We start from the raw sequence: 21,482 nt of genomic DNA, 5'->3' as shown, positions 1-21,482 counted from the left end.
ATGGATTAATTTAAGCTGTAAGAACAGTTAGCAAGAAGCCTGTCACGGCCATACAGTTTGTAACCAATATAAGTCTCTGTGTTTACTTGGTTGGGTCTGAGGGGCTGTGGGACTGGCAGGTGATAGAGATTTGTCCTGACTGTGGGCCAGGCAGGAAAACTCCAGCTACAAATAACCCCTTGCCCAAGCTCATGTAAACAACCCTAATTAAACTTACTGGGTCAACAAAACAAGCTAAAATATATGAAAGAAGGGGAACTGGCTGTGAAGAGAAAGGGAATCAGTAGGAGGGTGACAAATGAGGATAATAGAGGTGATTATGGTCAAAATACATTATACAGATGTAGAAAACATCGTAACAAAACCCATTATTATGTATACTTAACATATGCTAATTAAAAAATTTGTTTAATTTAAGGGGGCTATGGGAAATAGGCATGGTAGCATATACCTCAGCTACACAATGACTTTGGGACCAGCCTGGGTTCCAAGCACCTACAGGGTGGCTCACAACTGCCAGCAACTCCAGTTCAGGAGGATCTGAAGCCCACTTCTTTTTTTTTTTTTGCTTTTTGTTTTTTTGAGACAAGGTTTCCCTGTGTAGTTTTGGAGCCTGTCCTGAGATCCACCTGCCTCAAAGGCATTAAAGGCATGCACCACCACCGCCTGGCCTGAAGCCCACTTCTGACAACATCTATGGGCATTAGACACATAAGTGGTACACACACTCATGAAAGCTAAATACTTAGATACATAAAATAATAAATCTAAAAAACGAAACACAAAAACAGGTATGCTGATATATGCCTATAATCCCAACACTTGGGAAGTAAAATTAGGAGGATCAGGAATCAAGGTTATCCTCAGCTACACAGTGAACTCAAGGCCATGCTAGTCTACATGAGACCCTGTCTCAACATTAAAATAGCTAGTCTGAAGGTTGAAGCTCATTGGTATAATACTTGCTGTCTTAGTTTGCTTTCTACTGCTGTGACAAACACCATGACCAAAACCAACTTGAGGATAAAGTGTTTATTTCACTTTACAACACACAATCTGTCCTGAAGGGAAGACAGGACATGAATCAAAGCACAGACCATGGAGGAACACTGCTTACTGGCTTGTACCTAATGGCTTCCTCAGAACCCAGGACCTTCTGCCCAGGGGTGATACCACCCACATGCTCTTCCACACCAATCATTAAGAAAATGCCCCACAGACTTGGCTACTGGCATTTTCTCATTTGAGGTTTCCTCTTCCCAGATGACTCTAGGTTGTGTCAAGTTGATTAAAAACTAACCAGCACATTTGCCTTGACTACCAGAGGGCCCCAGGTTCAAAGCCTAGGACCACTAAAAAGCAGAAACAAAAGCATTAAAAACATTATGGGGGATGGGGGTCTGCAGAGGTAGCTCAGTGGTTAAAAGCATTTGTTGCTCTTGCAGAGGACTCAAGTTCAGTATCCAGAACCCACCTAGCAGTTCACACTACCTGTTAACTCCAGTTCCAGGGAACCCATGCCCGATTCTGGTTTCTATAAACACCAGGCATTCACATGGTGGATATACATACATGCAGGCAAAACACTCACACATAATGTCTTCTGGTTACTATTGCTGTGATAAACATGATGGTCAAAGCCACTTGGGGAGGAAAGGGTTTATTTGGCTTACACTTCACATCATTGTTCATCACTGAAGAAAGTCAGGACAGGAACTCAAACAGGGGCAGAAACCTGGAGAAGGAACTGATGCAGAGGCCATGGAGAAGTGCTACTTAATTGGCTTGCTCTCCATTGCTTGCTCAACCTGTGCTCTTAATGAACTCAGGACCACCAGCCCAGAAATAGGCCCATCCACAATGGACTGGGCCCTCCCACATCAATCTCTTAAGAAAATGTCCTACAAGCTTGCCTGCAGCTTGATCTTACAGAGGCATTTTCTCAATTAAAGTTCTCTCCTCTCAGATGATTACTGCTGTGTCAAGTCAACATAAAACTAGCCAGCACAAACATTAAATAAAAATAAAGAAATCCAGGGCCAGGGGAGGATTCTAGCAGAGGAGGCAGAGGCAGGTAGATCTGTATGAGTTGAGACCAGCCTGCTCTACATAGTGAGTTCCAGGCCAGCTAAGGCCACATAGTAAGACCCTGCCTCAAAAAAACAAAATAAATCTCAGGAGGAAAAGAAAGGTGCATCTCTGTGAGCTCAAGACTAGCCTGGTCTATATAGTGGGCTCTAGGTAGAGACCCTGTTTCAAAAGAAAAACACTAAAAAGAACAGGACAAAAAAAAACCCCAATAAGATGAATCAAATAATCTTGACACAATACAACCTGTTAGAGATAACAATAATTTTGTGTTTATAATGGAGAGCTAGGAATTAAAATTGTTTAGCTAGTACCATTTCCTTCAATAAACCTTCATTTCAATATTAAACTTTGATTGTGCAGAACTAGCCCCAGTGTCTTTAAAAGCCCTATTTAAAAAATATTACTTGGTGGAAATTTATTTCATCTTCCTATTAAAAATGTAATAGATCAATCTAAACAAAACATTATGGGGGCTGGAGAGATGGGTCAACGGTTGAGAGTGCTTGTTGCTCTTGTAGAGAACTGGAATTCAGTTCCCGCACCGATGTCTGGTGGCTCACAACCCCTCGAACTCCAGCTCCAATAGATTTGACACCCTCTTCCTTCCTCCTTGGGTAGGAGCATCTATGTGTGCTTATATGAATACACACAAATAATCTAAGGTTATGACCATGACCTCTGAAGGTTGATCACAAACTCCCATAAGTTTGAGAAACGGTCTCATGCAGCCCAAACCGGATACGGAGCAAAGGATAACCCTGAACTCCTGACTTTTTGCTCCACCACGGAAGTGAGTGCCACCAAGCTCAGATCCTTTAAGTAGTTTCCAGAGTCTTGAAGTTTGGGAAGATTGGAAAATTATATAAACCGAGACAGAAGATTGAAGTGTTCCCTCCCACTGGGGCCTTTGTATAACCTGCAGAAATATTGTACAGATTTAGTACCTGATATTCTTTGTTTTGCTTTTTTGTGTGTATGGTATATGTGCATGTGCTCATGTGTGTATAAGTTTGAGTGTACATGCACAGAGGCCAGAGGGTGATTTTGAGAGTCTGCCTCAGTCATTTTAACATTATTTTTTGGGACAGGGTCTCTTACTACACCTTATTCTCACAGACTGGCTAGACTGACTGGCCAAAAAGCCCCAATGATCCTCCTGTCTCCACCTCCTCAGTGCTACGATTACAGGCATATGCCACTCTGCCTGGCTTTTGTGGGTGCTGGGGATCCAAACTCAGGTCTTCATTGTTTGCACGACATTGACTGTACCCTCAGAGCATCTCTCCAAGCCTCTTGTTTGTTCTGTTTTTTTTGTGGCTTGGTTTTGAGACAGTCTCACTATGTAGCTGTTGTTGTCTTGGAACTTGCTATATAGACCAGGTTGGCCTCCAACAGAGGTTCTCCTGACTCAGTTTTCCAACTCCTAGAATTGTGGGTGTGAGCTATCACACCTAGCTAATACTTAGTATTCTTAATGTTGAGTCCTAAAGTAGAGCTGGGTCTTACATCTTAACAACCCCACACCCTTCAACCTGCCTTACAACAGCCTGCTCGGTAGTATCTTCCACCTGGGCCAGTGGAGAGAAGTTGTTCCCCTTTCCTACATGTGTTCCTGGGTTACACCACTAATTCCCTCATCAGCATTTCTATACTTAGTATAAGAAGCAATGGGATTCCACCTTCATTTCTAAAGTTCAGCTCTTAGGGAGAAAACAGAGTAGGAAGAGAATTGTCGAAAGAGACTCGACCAGACAAGTCATAATACAAATCTTTATAACAATCCTGTTATTACAAGTCTTAATAACAACCCTGTGCTTTTCTGTAGAAACTGACAACCTCCTGAACCCCAATCTAATTTCTGTAAAATTTAATTTGTTCCATTACATAGAAGAATGTATTACAGCATTGTAAATAAATACTTAGCAACTAAGAACATACCTCTAACCGTGAAATAGGTTGTGGACCGAAGCTTTCTTCTTCCACTGAAGTATCTGCATTTGCATCAAGCTGCATTTGCATAGCCATTACTAAAAAATACAGAGAGTATTTTTTCAATCAATTCAGTCGGTATGAATCAACACTAGAGAAATACTCTTGGGTGATAAAGAATTGTAAGTTTAGTTTTCCAACAAACCTTTGAAGAATTATAGCCAGCCCTCCCTACCCACAGATGAAGAACAATTGCAACTCTTGAAGAGGATCCAGGTTCAGGTCTCAGCACCCACAACCGTCTTTAACTCCAGTTTCAGGAGATCCAATAGCCTCTTATGACCATGCAGGCATTGGACATGAATGTTATGCTTATAGATATAGAGGTAAAACACTCATACACATAAAAAGAAGCTTTAAAAAGTCAGGCATATTAGCCGGGCGGTGGTGGCGCACGCCTTTAATCCCAGCACTCGGGAGGCAGAGCCAGGTGGATCTCTGTGAGTTCGAGGCCAGCCTGGGCTACCAAGTGAGTTCCAGGAAAAGGCGCAAAGCTACACAGAGAAACCCTGTCTCGAAAAAACCAAAAAGTCAGGCATATCTACAGCTCTGAGCTACATGCAGCCAATGATAGTTTATTCAAACAGATCTTAAAAAAAAGATATTTTTACAAGGCAGCAAGTTCCAAGCCTTACCATACTACATAGTGAGTAGAATTTCAAAACACAGAATATTTTCTTTTTTACTATTAATTTTATTTATTTTCATGTGCATTGGTGTTTTGCCTTCATGTACATCTGTGTGAGAGTGTCAGATCCCCAAGAACTGGGGTTACAGACAGTTATGAGCTGGGAATTGAACCTGGGTCCTTTGGAAAAGCAGCCAGTGCTCTTAAAAACTGAGCCATCTCTCCCCAGCCAGAACATTTTTATCTTCTTAGAATGATACATAAAACAACAACACGGGCAGTGGTGGCGCATGCCTTTAATCCCAGCACTCGGGAGGCAGAGGCAGGCGGAACTCTGTGAGTTCAAAGTCAGCCTGGGCTACCAAGTGAGTTCCAGGAAAGGTGCAAAGCTACACAGAGAAACCCTGTCTCAAAAAACCAAAAGAAAAAAAAAAAGCAACAACAATCTAATAGGAAAACACAGGCTAGAAATAGGGCAAGTGGTACAGTCCTTGTCTAGCATAGGAGAAAAGAGGCACTGAGTTGAATCCTCAGCACTACAAAGCAAATAAAAAACTGACTATATTTATTTTATTTTCAGCACTGAAGATGGAATTCAGGTCCCTGAACAGGTTAAATAACTATTGAAATAAACCCTTATCTCTGACTACATTTAAGTTTATAACTTTAAACCTTGGGATGTAGATCAATTGGTAGAGTTTTTGCCTACGATGCATGAAGCCTTGGGTTTGATGTCATGTACTGCATAAAACCAGGCATGGTAGGCATGTCTGTAATCCCAGCATTTAGGAGGTAGGCAGGGAGGTTAGGAAGTCAAAGTGGCCGGGTGGTGGTGGTGGTGGTGGTGGTGGTGGTGGTGGTGGTGGTAGTGGTGGTGATGCCCACCTTTAATCCCATCACTCGGGAGGCAGAGCCAGGTGGATCTCTGTGAGTTCGAGGACCGCCTGGTCTACAGAGCGAGATCCAGGAAAGGCGCAAAGGTACACAGAGAAATCCTTTCTTCAAACAAACAAACAAACAAACAAAAAAGTCAAGGTCATATATAGCAAGTTTGAGGTTAGCCTGGATTACCTAAAACCCCTGCCTCAATAAATAAATAAATAAATAAAAATAAAACTTCTACCCATCAAAGACATCAAGAACATGAAAAATCAAATCATAACAGGAGGAAAATATCTGCCACATACATAATCACAGGTGGATAATCAGAATACAAACATAAAGAACTTGTTCAAATAACGAAAAAAAGAACAGAAATCAGATAATTAAAGAGGAAGGTATCTCTACAACAAAAACATGAACACACATGCAAGCTCTTCAGTAACCAAGACAATTAGAACCACAAGAGGAGAAAAAAGCTGTATGGTGGCTGATGCCTGCTACAAGTTCAAGGACAGACTGGGCTGAATAAGACTACCTCCAAAAGAAGCCTCCACCCCCACTCCAAAGTTCGTAAGATAGTACTATACACCGATCATAAAATAGCAAGTGAGCGGGGTTGGGGATTTAGCTCAGTGGTAGAGCGCTTGCCGCAAGTGCAAGGCCCTGGGTTCGGTCCTCAGCTCTGGAAGGAAGAAAACAAAAGCAAGTGAGGGCAAGCATGTGAACAATTAAACATTCACCACTATTGGCATATTTATGTGAAATTTAAAAACAGGCAAAGATGCACTAGGGAAGCAGAATAGCAAAGTGAGTTCAAGGTCAGCCTGGGTTAAGATCCTAAATCAGAAAAAATAAAAAGACTGGAGAGATGGCTCAGCGGTTAAGAGCATTGGCAGCTCTTCCAGAGGTCCTAAATTCAGTTCTCAGCAACCACATGGTGGCTCACAACCATCTATAATGGGATCTGATGCCCTCTTCTGGCATAAAGGTGCACATGCAGATAGAGCACCATATACATAAATAAATCTTAAAAATCCCAGCACCCACATGGCTAACAACTGTCTGTAACTCAAAGATCTGACCTGCAGGCAAAGCACCATAAAATAAAATAGAAGTAAATAAAAGTTTTTTTTTTTTTAAAGAAGTATTTAGCCTTCATGGTGGCAGTCTCCTGTAGCCCAGCACCTAGCGGGCAGACAGTAGGATTCAGAGTTCCAGACCAGTTTCTGAGTTACAAAGTCAGACCCTGCCTAAATAATGTTTTCTAAAAATAGGCCAAGTTAGCGAGCAGTGTTAGGAATCACTGTTTAGCCATAGGGTGAGGGGGAAATATCAGATAAGAAAGGATAACAGAGGTTTTTAGAGTGATGACATTTGATTTCTTTGACTTGGTGATTACACAGATTCATTTTGTAATAATTTGTGTATGCACTCATTTGTGGTTTTTGTATTTTATACTTCACTTTATTACTATTTTTTTTAAAGTTCTTTTCAGATTTATTTTTTTGGGCAGAAGTATTTGGTCTGCATATATGTATGTGTACCACAAGCATGCCTGGTGCTTGTGGAGGTCAGAAGAAAGCAAGGGATCCACGGGAAATGGAGTTATGGGTGGTTCATGTGGGTGTTGGAACTGAACTCAGGTCCTTGGAAAGAGCAACAAGCGCTCTTAACGGCTGAGCCATCTCTCCAGTCCCCCTACATTACTTTTTCCCTGAGACATACTCGTCCATATATAGCTCAGTTTGGCCTTGAAATTGCATCCTGCCTCTCCTCTCAAGTGCTGGGATCATAGGATAGGTGTGAATCATCTGGCCAGGATTCTCTTTTAGAAATTTGTGTTGCACTTTTCAGTCTTTACTCTGTTTACGCAATCTTTGAACTCCTACCTCAGTCTCCAGAAATCACTGGCACCAACCACTATGCTCCACTTAAAAACAAAACAAAACACAGTAACCAGGAATCTGTTAGGCTTGGCCCTAATATTTCACAGCTGTGAGCACATCTCTCAGGCTCTCGGCTTCCTGCGTCGGGGCCACAGAAATGAACGTGAAAGTCTTCAGCTCCAGCATTTGGGAACCAAGGCAGGAGTTCGAGTCCAGCCTGGACTAAGGCGTGAGCCAGGTCTCAAAACAAAAGCCTGAAGAAGGGTTCGTTTTCTCCACAACGAACCCAGTGGACCAGTTAGCGTCGGTCGGCTGGCCCCAGGCAGGTGCCCAGCTCCGCCATCCTCGCGTTTCTCAGCGCAGAGGGGCCCCCAAAGCTGGCGACGGGAGCAGGGGCCCGAGTCAGCCGAGGAACCCGGGCGGTTCCTCCGGGAGGGCTCCGCCCGCGCCTCACACTCACCGGTCCGCAGCCGTGCGCCGCGCGCTCCTTCCGGCGGCCCGCTCTGCACACACCACAAAACCCCCGTCACCGGCTCGAACCACTGCGCAGTTCCTCTGTAGGGTCGTCTGGGACGAACAGGAGCAAATTTCAGCCTTCCCAGCCGCGCTTCCGGGGACACCACGGCTTTGCCCGGGAACCGGCCTGCGAGCACTTGCCCCAGCGACGCGCGACTTTCAGAAATCCCGCCAAACCCTCACGGCCCGTCACGCCCGCACCCCTGCGACGTCATCACGCCTTTCTCGGACCCGCCTATAGCCACTTCCGCTGAGAGCTTGACGGACGTGCCCGGCGACTTTGAAGCTGAGTGATTCCGTAGGTCACTTTTGCCTTCCTCTGTGACTGTTCTGACTTGACCTTTCCCCTTACCTGACTGAAGACTACAGGTCCCCAAAGGCTACGAGGTCGGCCCAGGACTACATCACCCAGCATGCACTGCTGCGGGCGCTGCTCTGTAAAATTCTTGCGCACGGGTTGTTGGCCTAAGGCGGAAAAGGTGTTTGTGGTGTACAGTTTTGTCAGAATGCCACCCTTGGGCAGGTGGGGTGTTTCTGGGAATCAATGTGGGCGAAGAGGTGAAGAAGCTGGAATAAAGGGGTAAAACCTGCAAACAGAGCCAGCCAGTTGTGGAAAAAAAGTACATTTAGTTGGGCGGTTGTTGGGACGGGTGAATCTAATCGAAATACATTATATACATTTATAAACCCACCAAAAATAAGATAACTCACTCTGTAGTGGGTTTTGGTGCTTATTGGAACTCCAGAAAAGAGGGCTCAGAATTGAAAACATGTTTGTGTAGTTTGTCAGGAACTTTGACCTATAACTTAGGCTTTTTGTTTTTTCTTGTTATATATCTATGTGCTTTGAGCCTGGCCTCGAACTCTTTGCAGCTGAGAATGACCTCAGTCCTTCCCCCACCTTGGTTTTCTGTGCTAGGATTGCAGGAGTGATCCACCACTATATTCTGTGCTGGGACTGAACCCAGGGCTGCATGCATGCTAAAAGGCACTTCAACAATTTAGCTGCATGCCCAGCTAGTAATTATTATTGAGACTGGTTCTCTGTAACCCAGGCTGAATTCAGCTTCCCAAAGGGTTACAGACATAATCTACCGTGCTTGACATTTTTTTGTTGTTTTTGTTTTTAGAGACAGGGTTTTTAGAGACAGGACAACCCTGGCTGTCCTGGAACTCGATTTGTAGACCAGGCTGACCTCGAACTCACAGAGATCCACCAGCCTCTGACTCCTGAGTGCTGGAATTAAAGGCATCAACGAAGCCCGAGGGCTCTGGGCGTTTCTCTGGATAAGTTTCCCAGGGTGATCTTGAACTTTGAATCTTCCTGCCTCAGACTTCCATATAGCTGGATTTATTAGGCCTTACAGGCTTGTGCCACCAGGGCTGGCTGTGGGGTGCTTTAAAGTTGACCAACGTTTTTATTTAATCCTTACACTATTGTTGAATAGAGACAAGAACAACAAAAACAGGGTTTTGTTTGTTTTTTAAAAACATTTTTTTATTTTTATTTTTATTTTTTTTTATTTTTTATTTTTTGGTTTTTCGAGACAGGGTTTCTCTGTGCAGCTTTGCGCCTTTCCTGGGACTCACTTGGTAGCCCAGGCTGGCCTCGAACTCACAGAGATCCGCCTGGCTCTGCCTCCCGAGTGCTGGGATTAAAGGCGTGCGCCACCACCGCCCGGCCATTTTTTTTTATTTTATAATTTAATTTTACATATCAGCCATGGATTCCCCTGTCCTCCCCACTCCCGCCCGCGCCCCCCCCCCCCTTCCCCCAGCCCACCCCCCATTCCCATCTCCTCCAGGGCAAAGACTCCCCTGGGGATTCAGCTCAACCTGGTAGATTCAGTCCAGGCAGGTCCAGTCCCCTCCTCCCAGGCTGAGTGAAGTGTCCCTGCATAAGCCCCAGGTTCCAAACAGCGAGCTCATGCACTAAGGACAGGTCCTGGTCCCACTGCCTGGGTGCCTCCCAAACAGTTCAAGCTAATCAATGTCTCACTTATCCAGAGGGCCTGATCCAGTTGGGGGCTCCTCAGCTATTTGTTCATTTGTCTATGTGTATGTTTGAGGGTGGGCCCTTACTTGTGGAGGGCAGAAGACAACTTCAAAGCTTTTTGATTCTACCATGTATTTGGCATTGAACTCTGGTTGTTAGGCTTGATGGCAGCCACCATCTCCTCCATGGAACTCTTACAATATTTCAGGTGAGAGACAGAGGTTTGAACTAAATAACTAACAATGACAAAAGAGTTCAGGGAGCATTTGGTTGTAGAAGTAACCAAACTAATTATAGATAGCAGGTGAATAATAAATTGTTCCTGGAAATTTAGAATTGGAATCTAGGCAAACCTAAGCTTAGAAACAAGAGGCAAGACACCTATGGCTGTGTAGATGTCAAGACAAGGTTTATTCTCAGAAAGGTAAGTAGAGATAGAAAGTGGGAGCAGAAATTAAAAAAAAAAAGTTTTGCATTCTGATGACTTCAGCTCTTTCCAATTCTTCAGAGACCCAGCAGCATGTATTGTTCTTGAGATCAATAAGGTATGCATCCATTCCAAAAGAGAAGAATGAATCAGCGGACTAAATTCCATTCTTACAATGCTTAAATTAACCTGGGTGGTTTAGTTTTTGTTTTTTTGTTTTCAAGACAGGTTTTCTCTGTGTAACAGCTCTGACTGTCCTGGAACTGACTCTGTAGTCTAGGCAGGTCTTGAACTCACAGCCTCCTGAGTGCTGACATTAGAGGTGTACACCACCACTGCCTGGCCTAAACTATAAACTACATAATCTCAGTGATTTTTGTTTTGATTTGAAACAGGGTGTATGTAGCCCAGGCTGGCCTCAAATTTGCCATGTAGCTGAAGATTACTTTGAACTTTGGATGCGATTGTTGAGATTACTGAGGTTCACCTCTCTGACTGGTTTATGTGGTGCTGAGGATCAAACTCTTGGTTTCATGAAGCCAGGCAAGCACTCAACCAAGTGATCTACATCTCCAGCCCAATAATGACCTGAAATCCTGGGGAATCAAGCTCTAATAAAACCAGAATTGGCCGGGCGGTGGTGGCGCACGCCTTTAATCCCAGCACTCGGGAGGCAGAGCCAGGTGGATCTCTGTGAGTTTGAGGCCAGCCTGGGCTACAGAGCTACACAGAGAAACCCTGTCTCAAAAAACCAAAAAAAAAAAAAAAACCAAAAAAAACCCCAGAATTGAATCAGCAGAAGTGTAGCCTTTTCACTGAAGAAAAAGTTGGCTTTTTGGTTTTGTTTTTTATGTAGCCTAGGAAACAATCCTGTCTGCTCAGCCTCCTGAGTGCTGGGATAAACAGGTGTGTAATATAATGCCATGCCTGCCCAGCTAATGTAGATGATGTTGAAGGTTCATTGTTCAGATTCCCACAAATTGAAACAGATACAAGTAATAACAATTTAGTATATGATAAGGCATTAGAAATCAATGGTGGTAAAGATCTTTTATCAAATGCGCTAAAATAGTGCATAGCTAGCCATTTTTTCGTGACTACTTCTCAATCCTCCACAGTAGTTGGCACAGTGGAAATTACATTTTCTTCCTGTTGCTCTTGCTTTTAGAAAACTGCCATTCTGGCTTTTAAGCTTCTGAAAGAGACTCAAAAACAGTATTTGGCCTGCTTTCCTTCTTTAAACAGGGTCTCACTATGTAGCCCTGGTTGGCCTAGAAATTGGTATGTAAATCAGGCTGGCCTCAAACTCAGAGATCCTCCTGCTTCTGTCTCCTAAGTACTGGAATTTGTGTGTACCACCATGTCAAGCATAAACATTTTTAAAGGAGATTTTTATATTATATACTCGTTTTCTATTTTGTCATAATGGGGATAGAGGCTAGAGCCCTGTGCATGTTAGGCTTTACCACTGAGCTATATCGATAGCCTGCAGTATTTGGTTCTCATTTTGTTGTTGTTGTTTTTTAGATAGGCTCCCACTATATAGCTCCAACTGGCCTGGAACTCACTGTATAGATCAGGTTGGCCTCAAATTCACAGAGATCTACCTGCCTCAGCCTCTAGAGCCAGTGGTTCTCAACATTCCCAATGCTTTGACCTTTTAATAGTTCCTCATGTTGTGGTAATCCCCAACCATAAATTATGTTGCTACTTCATAACTGTAATTTTGCTACTGTTATGAATTGTAAACATCTGATATGCAGGATGTCTGATAATTGATTCTGTGAAAGGGTCGTTCAATCCTGAAGGATTGAACTGGAGAATGAATTAATCTGCAGCAGAGAAAACAATGACAGCATAAAATTTACAGGCAAATAGATGGAACTAGAAAATATCATCCTGAGTGAGGTAACCCAGACTCAGAAGGACAAACATGGTATGTACTCACTCATAAGTGGATACTAGATATAAAGCAAAGGACAATCAGACTGCAACCCACAGATCTAGGGAGGCTACCTAACAGGGAGGACCCTAGGATGACTGTGACTTATAATAAGTTTTCATTTGCCCAATCACTCATTATGCTTTTGTGAAACATTTCACTATTAGGATAAGAATTTGTACCATATCAAGCTGATGAAAGGATATGCTGGCTGTACTCTCAGGAGGGAAGGCTAAAAGCTTTTGAGATTATAGATATTAGCCTATAGAAAAATGTCTGCCATAAATCAAACAGTGAAGGGGAAGATGAATAGGAATCTCACTTATACAACTTAAGTAAAAAACATAGCTCTCTGAACAGATGAAGATAGATTTCCTCTGTATCCCAGAATCTAATCAATATTTATATGTATAATTCAACTATTATTTGGTTTAAAAGGGCTTATTGGGAAATGTTATCATTTTTACTATTTTCTACAGAGAAAATACTTTGCAGTTTCAAATAAGACTTTCAAAAGGAGGGAATTCCGACAGGTAATATAATATGGATGAACCAGAGGGCACTACGTCAAGTGAAATAAGCTAGTCAGAAGATAAGCACTCAGGATCCCACTTAAATGAGATCCCTAGACACATCAATAGAGAGAAACATAGTAGATGCCAGAGGCTGAGGAGGGAGGCAGTGTTTGATGGGAACAGAGTTTCAGTCTGGAAAGATGGGAAAAGTTCTGGAGATGGGTGCTGGCTGCAAAGTATTGGGAACTGTTTAGTGCTGCTGAATTGTGCACTAAAAGGTAAATTTTATATCATACATTCTACCACAGTACAATATTTGGATAAAGGACCCACCCCAAGCCAGGCATAGTGGCTCACATCAGTAATTCCAGTACTTGTTAGGGTGAGGCAGGTGGGGTGCTGAATTATAGGCATCTGCCACCATTCCCAATTTATGCAATGCTGGGGACTTCCAACTGAACTATATCTCCAGCCTACATCTGCTGAGTTTTACAGCCCAGCACATGACACAGATGGAACCGGCCAGATTGAGTCTCTCCCACCAACAACTTCCAAGTAATGACTGAAGGAGTGATGGATTTGTTTTAAAATGTTTACATTTATTTATTATTAAGGGGTACACTTGTACCACGGCCACCGGGTGGTCAGAGGGCAACCCATGAGAGTTGCTTCTCTCCTACACCATGTGGGCCCTGGGGATGACTCTGGTCACCAGGCTTGGCAGCAAGCACCTTCACTCACTGAGCCATCTTGCCAGAGATAGGTATTTAAATCCAGCGTTCAGTCAAGGTCTAGGGAGAGGCCAAGAGTAAGGGCCTGAGTGCAGAGTAAGCAACAAATGGAATGGCTTGGAGGTAGGAATGATGCAGAAACTGCTTTGAAGCATGGCTAAAAGAGAAGCTGAAGGAGCTGGAGTGTTGAGTCCCCAGACTATGCATGCACTGTGAAGGCCTCGGCCATTCTCTGGATGTCTTAGCATCGGCTTGAACATTAAACTCCTGTCAGTTGTGAGTTAGCCATCTGAGCCTGGCTTGTCCCCTGGTAACCTCTGAGCCCTATGATACCGTCACCATCATTCTGTGAAGGCAGAGATTTGGGTTTCCATGGCTGGGAGTAAGGAACTTGGACTTTTGAGTGCTTCTCTTCACCCCTGTGCTTTGCAAAGCTTCCCACATGCATGCCTCTTGCAAGCAAGAATCTCCCTCCCTACTGCTTCTACAGAGCCCAGAGCATGCCTGACACTAATGGGTTCTTAATCCTATATTAACCCTAGTACTGGTAACACTGAGGCATGAGGATTATGGATTCTAGGCCAGCCTGAGCTACATAGCAAGACTGTCTAAAACAAAACAAAGGACAACAAACTAAACTGTTGTAGAATATTATTTTAAGGTGTGTTACTTATGTTGCATTTGTTTAACTCTGTAAAGCTGTGTTACTGTGCCTGTCTGAAACACCTGATGGTCTAATAAAGAACTGAAGGGGGGGGGGGGAAGGATCTCATGCCTTTGATCCCCAGTACTTGGGAGGAGGAAACAGGTAGTGATATGATTGGGCAGAGGAGAAAGTGTTAAAGTGGGGTAGCGACAGGAGCTCAGCCCTCTCGGTCTGAGGATTCGGTAGAGGTAAGAAGTCTTTCTAGTGGCTGGCTGTTCTGCTTCTCTGATCTTTCAGCTTTCATCCCAATATCTGACTACAGCTTTTTATTAAGACCAATTAGAATTCATACTACAGGCAGTATCCATGTGTTGCTCATTATCGGTTTGTGATTAGGGTGCAGCTGGTGTCTATGGCCTGGAAGAACTTGACAAAGTGGACAGATGACAATTAAAACTATAACCACTGTGGTTACACATTTGAGGGTATTGCTCTTGTTCTCATATAGCCCAAACTTGATATCTAGCCAAGAATGACCTTGAACTTTTGATATTCTTGCTTCTACTTCCTGAGTGCTGGGATTACAGGAGTGTACCACCATAGTAAGTCTAGGCAATGTCTGGGATCAAACCCAGGGCTTTGTACATGCTAGATGAGCATTCTCCAAACTGAATGATAGGATCTCATGAAGCCCAGGCTGGTCTCCATCTTGGTGTGTTGTTGGTATGTATGGGTTCAGTGCAGTTCATGGGAGGCTTGCCTGAAAATTAATTTTGGAGTCCAGATTAGCTTTAAACATGTGATACTCCTTCAGTATCTCAAGGAAACAAAATTACAGTTCTGTACCACCAGGCGCCTTCTACAAAATCTTTTTCATTTATTTGTTTTTGTTTTTGGAGACAGTTTCTCTGTGTTCCCTGACTATCCTGAAACTTCACTCTGTAGACCAGGCTGGCCTCTCAAACTCAGAGATCCACCTACTTTGGCCTCCTAGGTGCTAAGAATTAAAGGAGTGTACCACTATAACCAGCAAAAATATTTTTTTAAAAGACTTATTTTAACTTTATGTGTATGAGTGTTTTGCCTGATGTATGTATATATGCCTTCTCCAAGCCCAGTGCTCATGGAGGCCAGAAGAGGGCATTGGATGTCCTAGAACTGGAGTTACGAACAGTTGTGAGCCGCCATGTGGGTGTTAGGACAACTCTGCAAAAGCTGTGAGCACTTTTACTGCTGAGCCACCTCTCAAGCCCCACTACAAATACTCTTAATAGAGATACTAATTATAAAGGATTTCAAGTAATCGATGCACTTTAATAATGAAAAAAATCCTTTAAAATGAATAAAAGAGAAACTTAGAAAATACAAAAATTGCCAAAACTGTAAACAGAGGAAAACACAAATACCTATATAAATACAACTAAAATCATGCTCTAATGCTAGATGCCATCATTATAACCAAATCATTCGTGGAGCAGGTTTTCAAGTTTAGAGAATACATAAAAGAAAACCTCCTAGACATATAGGGAAAAAATAATTCTAGTCAGAAGGATAAATTAAATTTTATGGTAAACAGATAATACTGATAACTTTACAAGTATTTTATGGATCTCTAACACTTAAGTCAAAATAGTTTTGTGTTGACTTTTGAAACCTAAAAGACTCTGTGATCTTTTGATGTATAGCTCAGAAGTAAAAGCTAGCAAAAGTAAGATAACATTTGAGGAACTAAAAGGACTTTACACAAAAAGTAAATATTTAAGACAAATTAACTTGAAAATGTAAACATGGTTTAGAATTAAATATAAAGAAACAAAAGTTAGCATGATTAGGATTTGACTAGCACGTGGGGAAAAGTCCTTTCACATTTGTCTACCTCAGAGAATACTATTCATTTACTAAACAATTTTTATATTGCTTTAAAAATGTGGCTTCAAGAAGCAATAGTTTTGCAATAGTTTTTTATGATTGTGAGAAACTAGTGTTGCAATGTGATATTGTTTGAAATGTCACTACTTACTTAAAAAAAGATTAAAATTCTAGCTGTAAAGCATTCTTTACAGAGAAGGAAATAGCCTACACTGAAGGCATATTATCTCTTTACTACGTATCTTATATCACAAAAACAAAAACATTCAAATATTTACATAATATTTCAAAATGAATGAATTTTTCCTAGAAAGAGTACACTTAAGACAACATTAGTAGGCACTGTAGAAAAAAATACCAAGACTCTTAAGAAAAGATGGCAACCACTCCGATATTTGAGTGCTTCTGCTTTCTTTTAATAGCATTTCTGAAATGGAGAAAGAGGATGAGTAGTTTGTGGACAGAGACATTCTTTTGTTTTAGTGAGATAAATCTCACTCTATTGACCATACTGGTCTTGAAGTCATGAGATCAAGCCATCCTCCTGTTACAGTCTTCTGTACCACAGGCTGACAGACATGTTTCTACTCTAGACATATCTGCTAGGAAAAGCCATAAAGACACAAGATGTAAATAGGAGAAAATGGTCTATCTTTGTGTCAATAGTCCTACCTCCTCTGAAAAGTTACTCAGAGCTTATAGTAAGGGAAAGAGTACCACTTTTAAAAAGAATTGATTTTGTGGTATTAACCTTAGGGCTTCATGCACACAAGGTAAGTGCTCCATTAATGAGTTACATTAGGACAAATTTCCCACATGTCCAATCACTTACCCTTGAGGATAAGGATAAGCAAGTTGATACATGCTATTTGAGACCTCACCATTTTTGACTAGGTATTTTAAAACTAATTAAACAAATTAACTATGATGTCATCAGGAGGCATTTTGCTAGTTTTCTATGATGTTAAGGCAAAGGATAAACAGCAATGGTGACCCTGATGTATCATTTAAGTATTTTTTCTGTTTGTCTGTTTTATGACCAGGTCTCATAGGCAGCCCAGGATGGTCTTGACCTTGTGATCTTATCTCACCCGAGTCCTGTGTTTACAAGAGGGCACCTCTATGCTTGGGTAAACACATTTTTTTCCTTAGTTGTTATAGTTGTGATGTGTGGATCTTATGGTAAAAGTTTCAGTCCTTAAGTAGATCTTGGTAAATTTGCTTGACTATATTCTTCAGGCAGTTGTCCTCTAAAGGCACTTTGGATATAATTGCAGCAATTTCATCATGGCTAGAAAGGACAAAAAGGTATTAATTAGTTTTCCTGAAAAACTTACACCTGTCTCCAATTCAGGACTATTCATTTCCTTGATACTACCTCTTAAGTTTCTAGGAAGCACAAACGGATATTTCTGGAAACAAGCAGAACTTTAATAGAAACTGTATTCTAAAATAAGGCTGAATAAACAATTCTGAATATTATCATAAAGTATCTTGACCTGGTTGCTTTTTTGTTGTTGTTTGCCTATGGTGCTAGGGATTAAACATAGGCCCCTGTACATGCTAGGCAAGCATTCTACCACTGGGTTTTAACTCCAAACTCCCTAATTACTTTTAAAATAGGATTGATTACATTTTATTTTTAATTATGTGTATCTGTGTGTGTAGGAATGGCACATGTGAGGGCAGGTGCTAGAGTAGGCCAGAAGACAACACTGGGTCCCTTGGAGCTAGAGTTACAAGTGGTTGTAGGCTGCCCTGTGTGGATGCTCGGAACTAAACCCAGGACTTCTGGAAGAACAGCAAGCATTCTTAACTACTGAGCCATTTCTCCAGCTCCTGTTTCCCATACCCCCACCATGTTTTGTGTTTGTGCATGTATGCACATGTGTGTTCCTGTGTATGTGTGTGTGGGTATAGACCAGAGGTAGACAAACTGTCTTCTTAGTTGCTCTCCAACTTATTTTTTGAGACAGGTCTTTCACTGATTGGCTAGACTGGCTGGCTCGTGACTCTCGGGTTCCTGCTGCCTCTACCCTTCCAAGAACTGGGGTTCTGGATGTGTACCACTGCACCCTCCTTTTACATGTGTTAGGGTTTGGAACACAGATCCTTATGCTGGTGTGGCAGGCTCTTTACCAATTGAGCTATCTCCCTGGTCTCTAAGTTAATTCCTTTAGCAGTGAAACTCCAAACTGTTGTTGTTTAGTGATGAATTTAAGGAAGACAGCTTCTAATATGCCACAGTGTTGTTGAAAAAGTTATAAAGTAGATCATACTCTAATGGGAATGATCTTGAACTTCTGATCCTGCTACCACTTCCTCTAAGGTGTGTGGGATTACAGGTGTGCATCTGTACATCTCCAGTTCCAAAATTTTAACTTGATTCTTGTCTTAGGGAGAAGCGTTAAGAAACTGAAGCCACCATAAAAGACTAGACTGGACTCCAGCATCCACTGGCGACAATAATAAGATCATTGACTTTAGAAGAACCAATACTAGAAAATGGAGTCAGAAAGAAGCGACACTTACTTCTCAGTGTATTTGTTGACACTTTCAAGGACCTTTGGAATGAAATAAGAAGTGTACAAAAGTAGCTAGAACTTCTATCGAGCTGGATATTTACTTACTCAGTGTTCCCAAGGTGATTTTGAATGGTGAATACTAGTGGGACCAAGGGATAATGTGCTGAGAGAGACAAAGTTATCTCAAATTTTGTAAATGCTGCAGAACTGGAGAATAAAAGCCTCAATCTATAAAAGATAAGATACACAATTAAAAATATAAGACCAAAATAGATTAAAACATGAACACATTTTTCTTTTATACTTGCATATAAAACTTAGGTAGCTGTTATTTCTTGTCCTTATCAAATAGAAAAGGTAAAACATCTAGAGCAAGATATTATTTTAAAAAAGATATAATAATTACTTCCTAATTGACTGTAATGAAATACATTAAGTGTGTGTGTGTGTGTGTGTGTGTGTGTGAGAGAGAGAGAGAGAGACAGACAGACAGACAGACAGACAAAGAGTCGGGGAGAGGGAGAGAGAGAGGAGAGAAAGAGTTTGTATAAGTATGCACATGCACAGTATGTATGAAGGTCAATATGTTGGGTACTGATCCTCAAGCATCTTCTACCTTTTGTGTGAGATGGGGTCTCTCAATGGTCTGGAATGACATCACAAAGGCTAGGCCAAACGATTCTAAGGATCCATTTCTCTCTGCCTTTAATCTTGCCACTGCTAGGATTATAAGTGCAGGCTATAACACTAGTCTCTCTCTCTCTCTCTCTCTCTCTCTCTCTCTCTCTCTCTCTCTCTCTCCCCCTCCCTCCCTCCCTCCCTCCCTCCCTCCCTTTCTTCCCTGGCAGTCCTGGAACTTGCTATGTAGACAAGCCTGGTCTTTAATTCAGAGATCCTCCTGACTCTGTCTCTGGGATTACAGACATGCACCACCATACCTGACTCATACTGGACTTTTCAAAGCAAGAGTTCAGAAAATCTGAACTCAGTTCTTGACACTTGTAAGGCAAGTGCTTTACTGAGTGAACTCTGAGTTTGTTTGTTGATTCACAATCATAGGCTATAGGTGGTAATCCTTGGCACACTCTGGAGGTTAAGGCAAGAGGATGACAATACTTTTGAGGCCAGTTTGGGTTATAAGGTGAGTTGTTCCAAGGAGAACAGAGTGATGGCTCAGTGATTAAGGTGCTTCTTGCTCTTCCAAAGGAATGGAGTTCAGTTCTCAGCATCAGCATCAGGTGGCTCACACCTACCTGTGACTAGCTCCAGGGGATACAATGCCTTCTTCTAACCTCTGCAGGCACTCACACATGTGACATACATTTACATATACACACAAACTTAAAACAGAAAAATGAAAAAGCCAAGTGGGATGGTGCATACCCATAATCCCAGCACTTGAAAGCCAAAGGGGAAGGATCACTGCAAGCTGGACAATGTGGACAACATCTCAAAAAATTAAGTTCTTGATGAGTTATCTTCTATTACTGCTTAAAACATATCCTTTTACATTCAAAGCTGAAATCCTAACTTTGATTATCTCAGATGTGACCTCACTTAGAAATCAGGTCATTGTAAATTTAATGAGTTAAGATGAGGTGTTACTACAGCATAGTGGTCCTTTGTCTAGTATGACTGGCATCCTTATTAAAAGGGAAATTTAGACATAGACATAATGAAAGAATACCATGTGAGGATGAAGATAGATATCAAAGTTATGCATTTAGGTTCCCTAAATTGCCAGTAAACCATCAGAAGTTAGGAGAAAGGCATGGAAGGGTCATTCACAGCTCTTAGACCACCATCCCTACTAACATTCACCCCAGACTTCTAGCCTCCAGAATATTAAATCAGTTAACTTTCTGCTTTTTAAGCCACTCAACTTATAATACTTTATTATAACAGCTCCAGGGAACTGAATATACTCACTCAGTATTATTCACATTTATATCCATTAGGCTATAATTTGGCCCCCATCTCTTTAAAAATTCAATCTCCTCTCCAAGAAGTCTGCAATGGTTCACTACCAGTGAGAGTTCCTGAAGCATCTAGAAAAAAAAAAAAGAACAAAAAAATGACTCTGTGTGTGTGTGTGTGTGTGTGTGTGTGTGTGTGAGAGAGAGAGAGAGAGAGAGAGAGAGAGAGAGAGAGAGAGACAGAGACAGAGACAGAGAGAGAGAATATCATACTGAAACACATTACTTTGGGGTTCAGGGATGTAGCTCAGTTAGGCCTAGCAGATGGAGAGATGGCTCAGTAGTTAAGATTTTCAGAGGCTCTGGGTTCGAATCCTAGCACCTACAAATGGCCAACAATCAGTAACTCCAGTTTGAGGAAACTCTGATGCCTTCTTCTGGCCTCGTCATGCAGTGCACACAAAGATATACATGCAGGCAAAACATCTATACATGAAATACAAAATAAATCTAACCAGGCGGTGGTGGCACATGCCTTTAATCCCAGCACTGGGGAGACAGAGGCAGGCGAGTAAGTTTGAGGCCAGCCTGGTCTACAGAGTGAGTTCCAGGATAGCCAAGTCTACAAAGAAACCCTGTCTGGAAAAAAAAAAAGCAAAAAAGATAGAGAGTCTGGGCCTAGCATGCACAAAGCCCTAGGTTTGATCCCGAGAACTATATAAATGAGGCGTGGTAGGGCATGTCCCTAATCTCAGCACTTGGGCAGTGAAGACAGGTAGATAGATCAAAAGTTCATGGTCATCCTTGGCTTTGTAAGTCAGACTAAGCTACTGAGAGACTGTTTCAAAATAAAACCAAATAACACCACCACCATTACTTTGAATGTGAATTAAAACTCAAGTACAAAAAGAAAACTGCTACCT

At 42.0% G+C, this 21,482-nt stretch overlaps 2 protein-coding genes across 2 annotated transcripts in view; both read right to left on the bottom strand.

Annotated features, from left to right (window-relative positions):
* Rad51 (RAD51 recombinase) overlaps positions 1-9,454 on the bottom strand; it is a 35,071-nt gene extending 25,617 nt beyond the window's left edge. Inside the window, exons 1-2 of the mRNA XM_052724244.1 lie at positions 7,937-9,454; positions 4,030-4,118 (exon numbers count right to left, since the gene is read on the bottom strand). Of these exons, the coding sequence (XP_052580204.1) occupies positions 4,030-4,116 (87 nt within the window). The 5' untranslated portion in view covers positions 4,117-4,118; positions 7,937-9,454. The remainder of the gene's footprint in view (positions 1-4,029; positions 4,119-7,936) is intronic.
* Positions 9,455-16,331: 6,877 nt separating this feature from the next.
* The window catches only part of Knl1 (kinetochore scaffold 1), a 68,928-nt gene continuing 63,777 nt past the window's right edge, over positions 16,332-21,482 (bottom strand). Inside the window, exons 24-26 of the mRNA XM_052725207.1 lie at positions 20,573-20,691; positions 18,749-18,871; positions 16,332-17,409 (exon numbers count right to left, since the gene is read on the bottom strand). Coding sequence (XP_052581167.1) covers positions 17,310-17,409; positions 18,749-18,871; positions 20,573-20,691 — 342 coding nt within the window. The 3' untranslated portion in view covers positions 16,332-17,309. The remainder of the gene's footprint in view (positions 17,410-18,748; positions 18,872-20,572; positions 20,692-21,482) is intronic.

The sequence above is a fragment of the Peromyscus californicus genome, unplaced genomic scaffold, assembly GCF_007827085.1.
Source record: "Peromyscus californicus insignis strain IS unplaced genomic scaffold, ASM782708v3 Scaffold_7__1_contigs__length_154581171, whole genome shotgun sequence".
NCBI lineage: Eukaryota > Metazoa > Chordata > Mammalia > Rodentia > Cricetidae > Peromyscus > Peromyscus californicus.
This window is presented reverse-complemented; position numbering and strand designations above follow the sequence as displayed.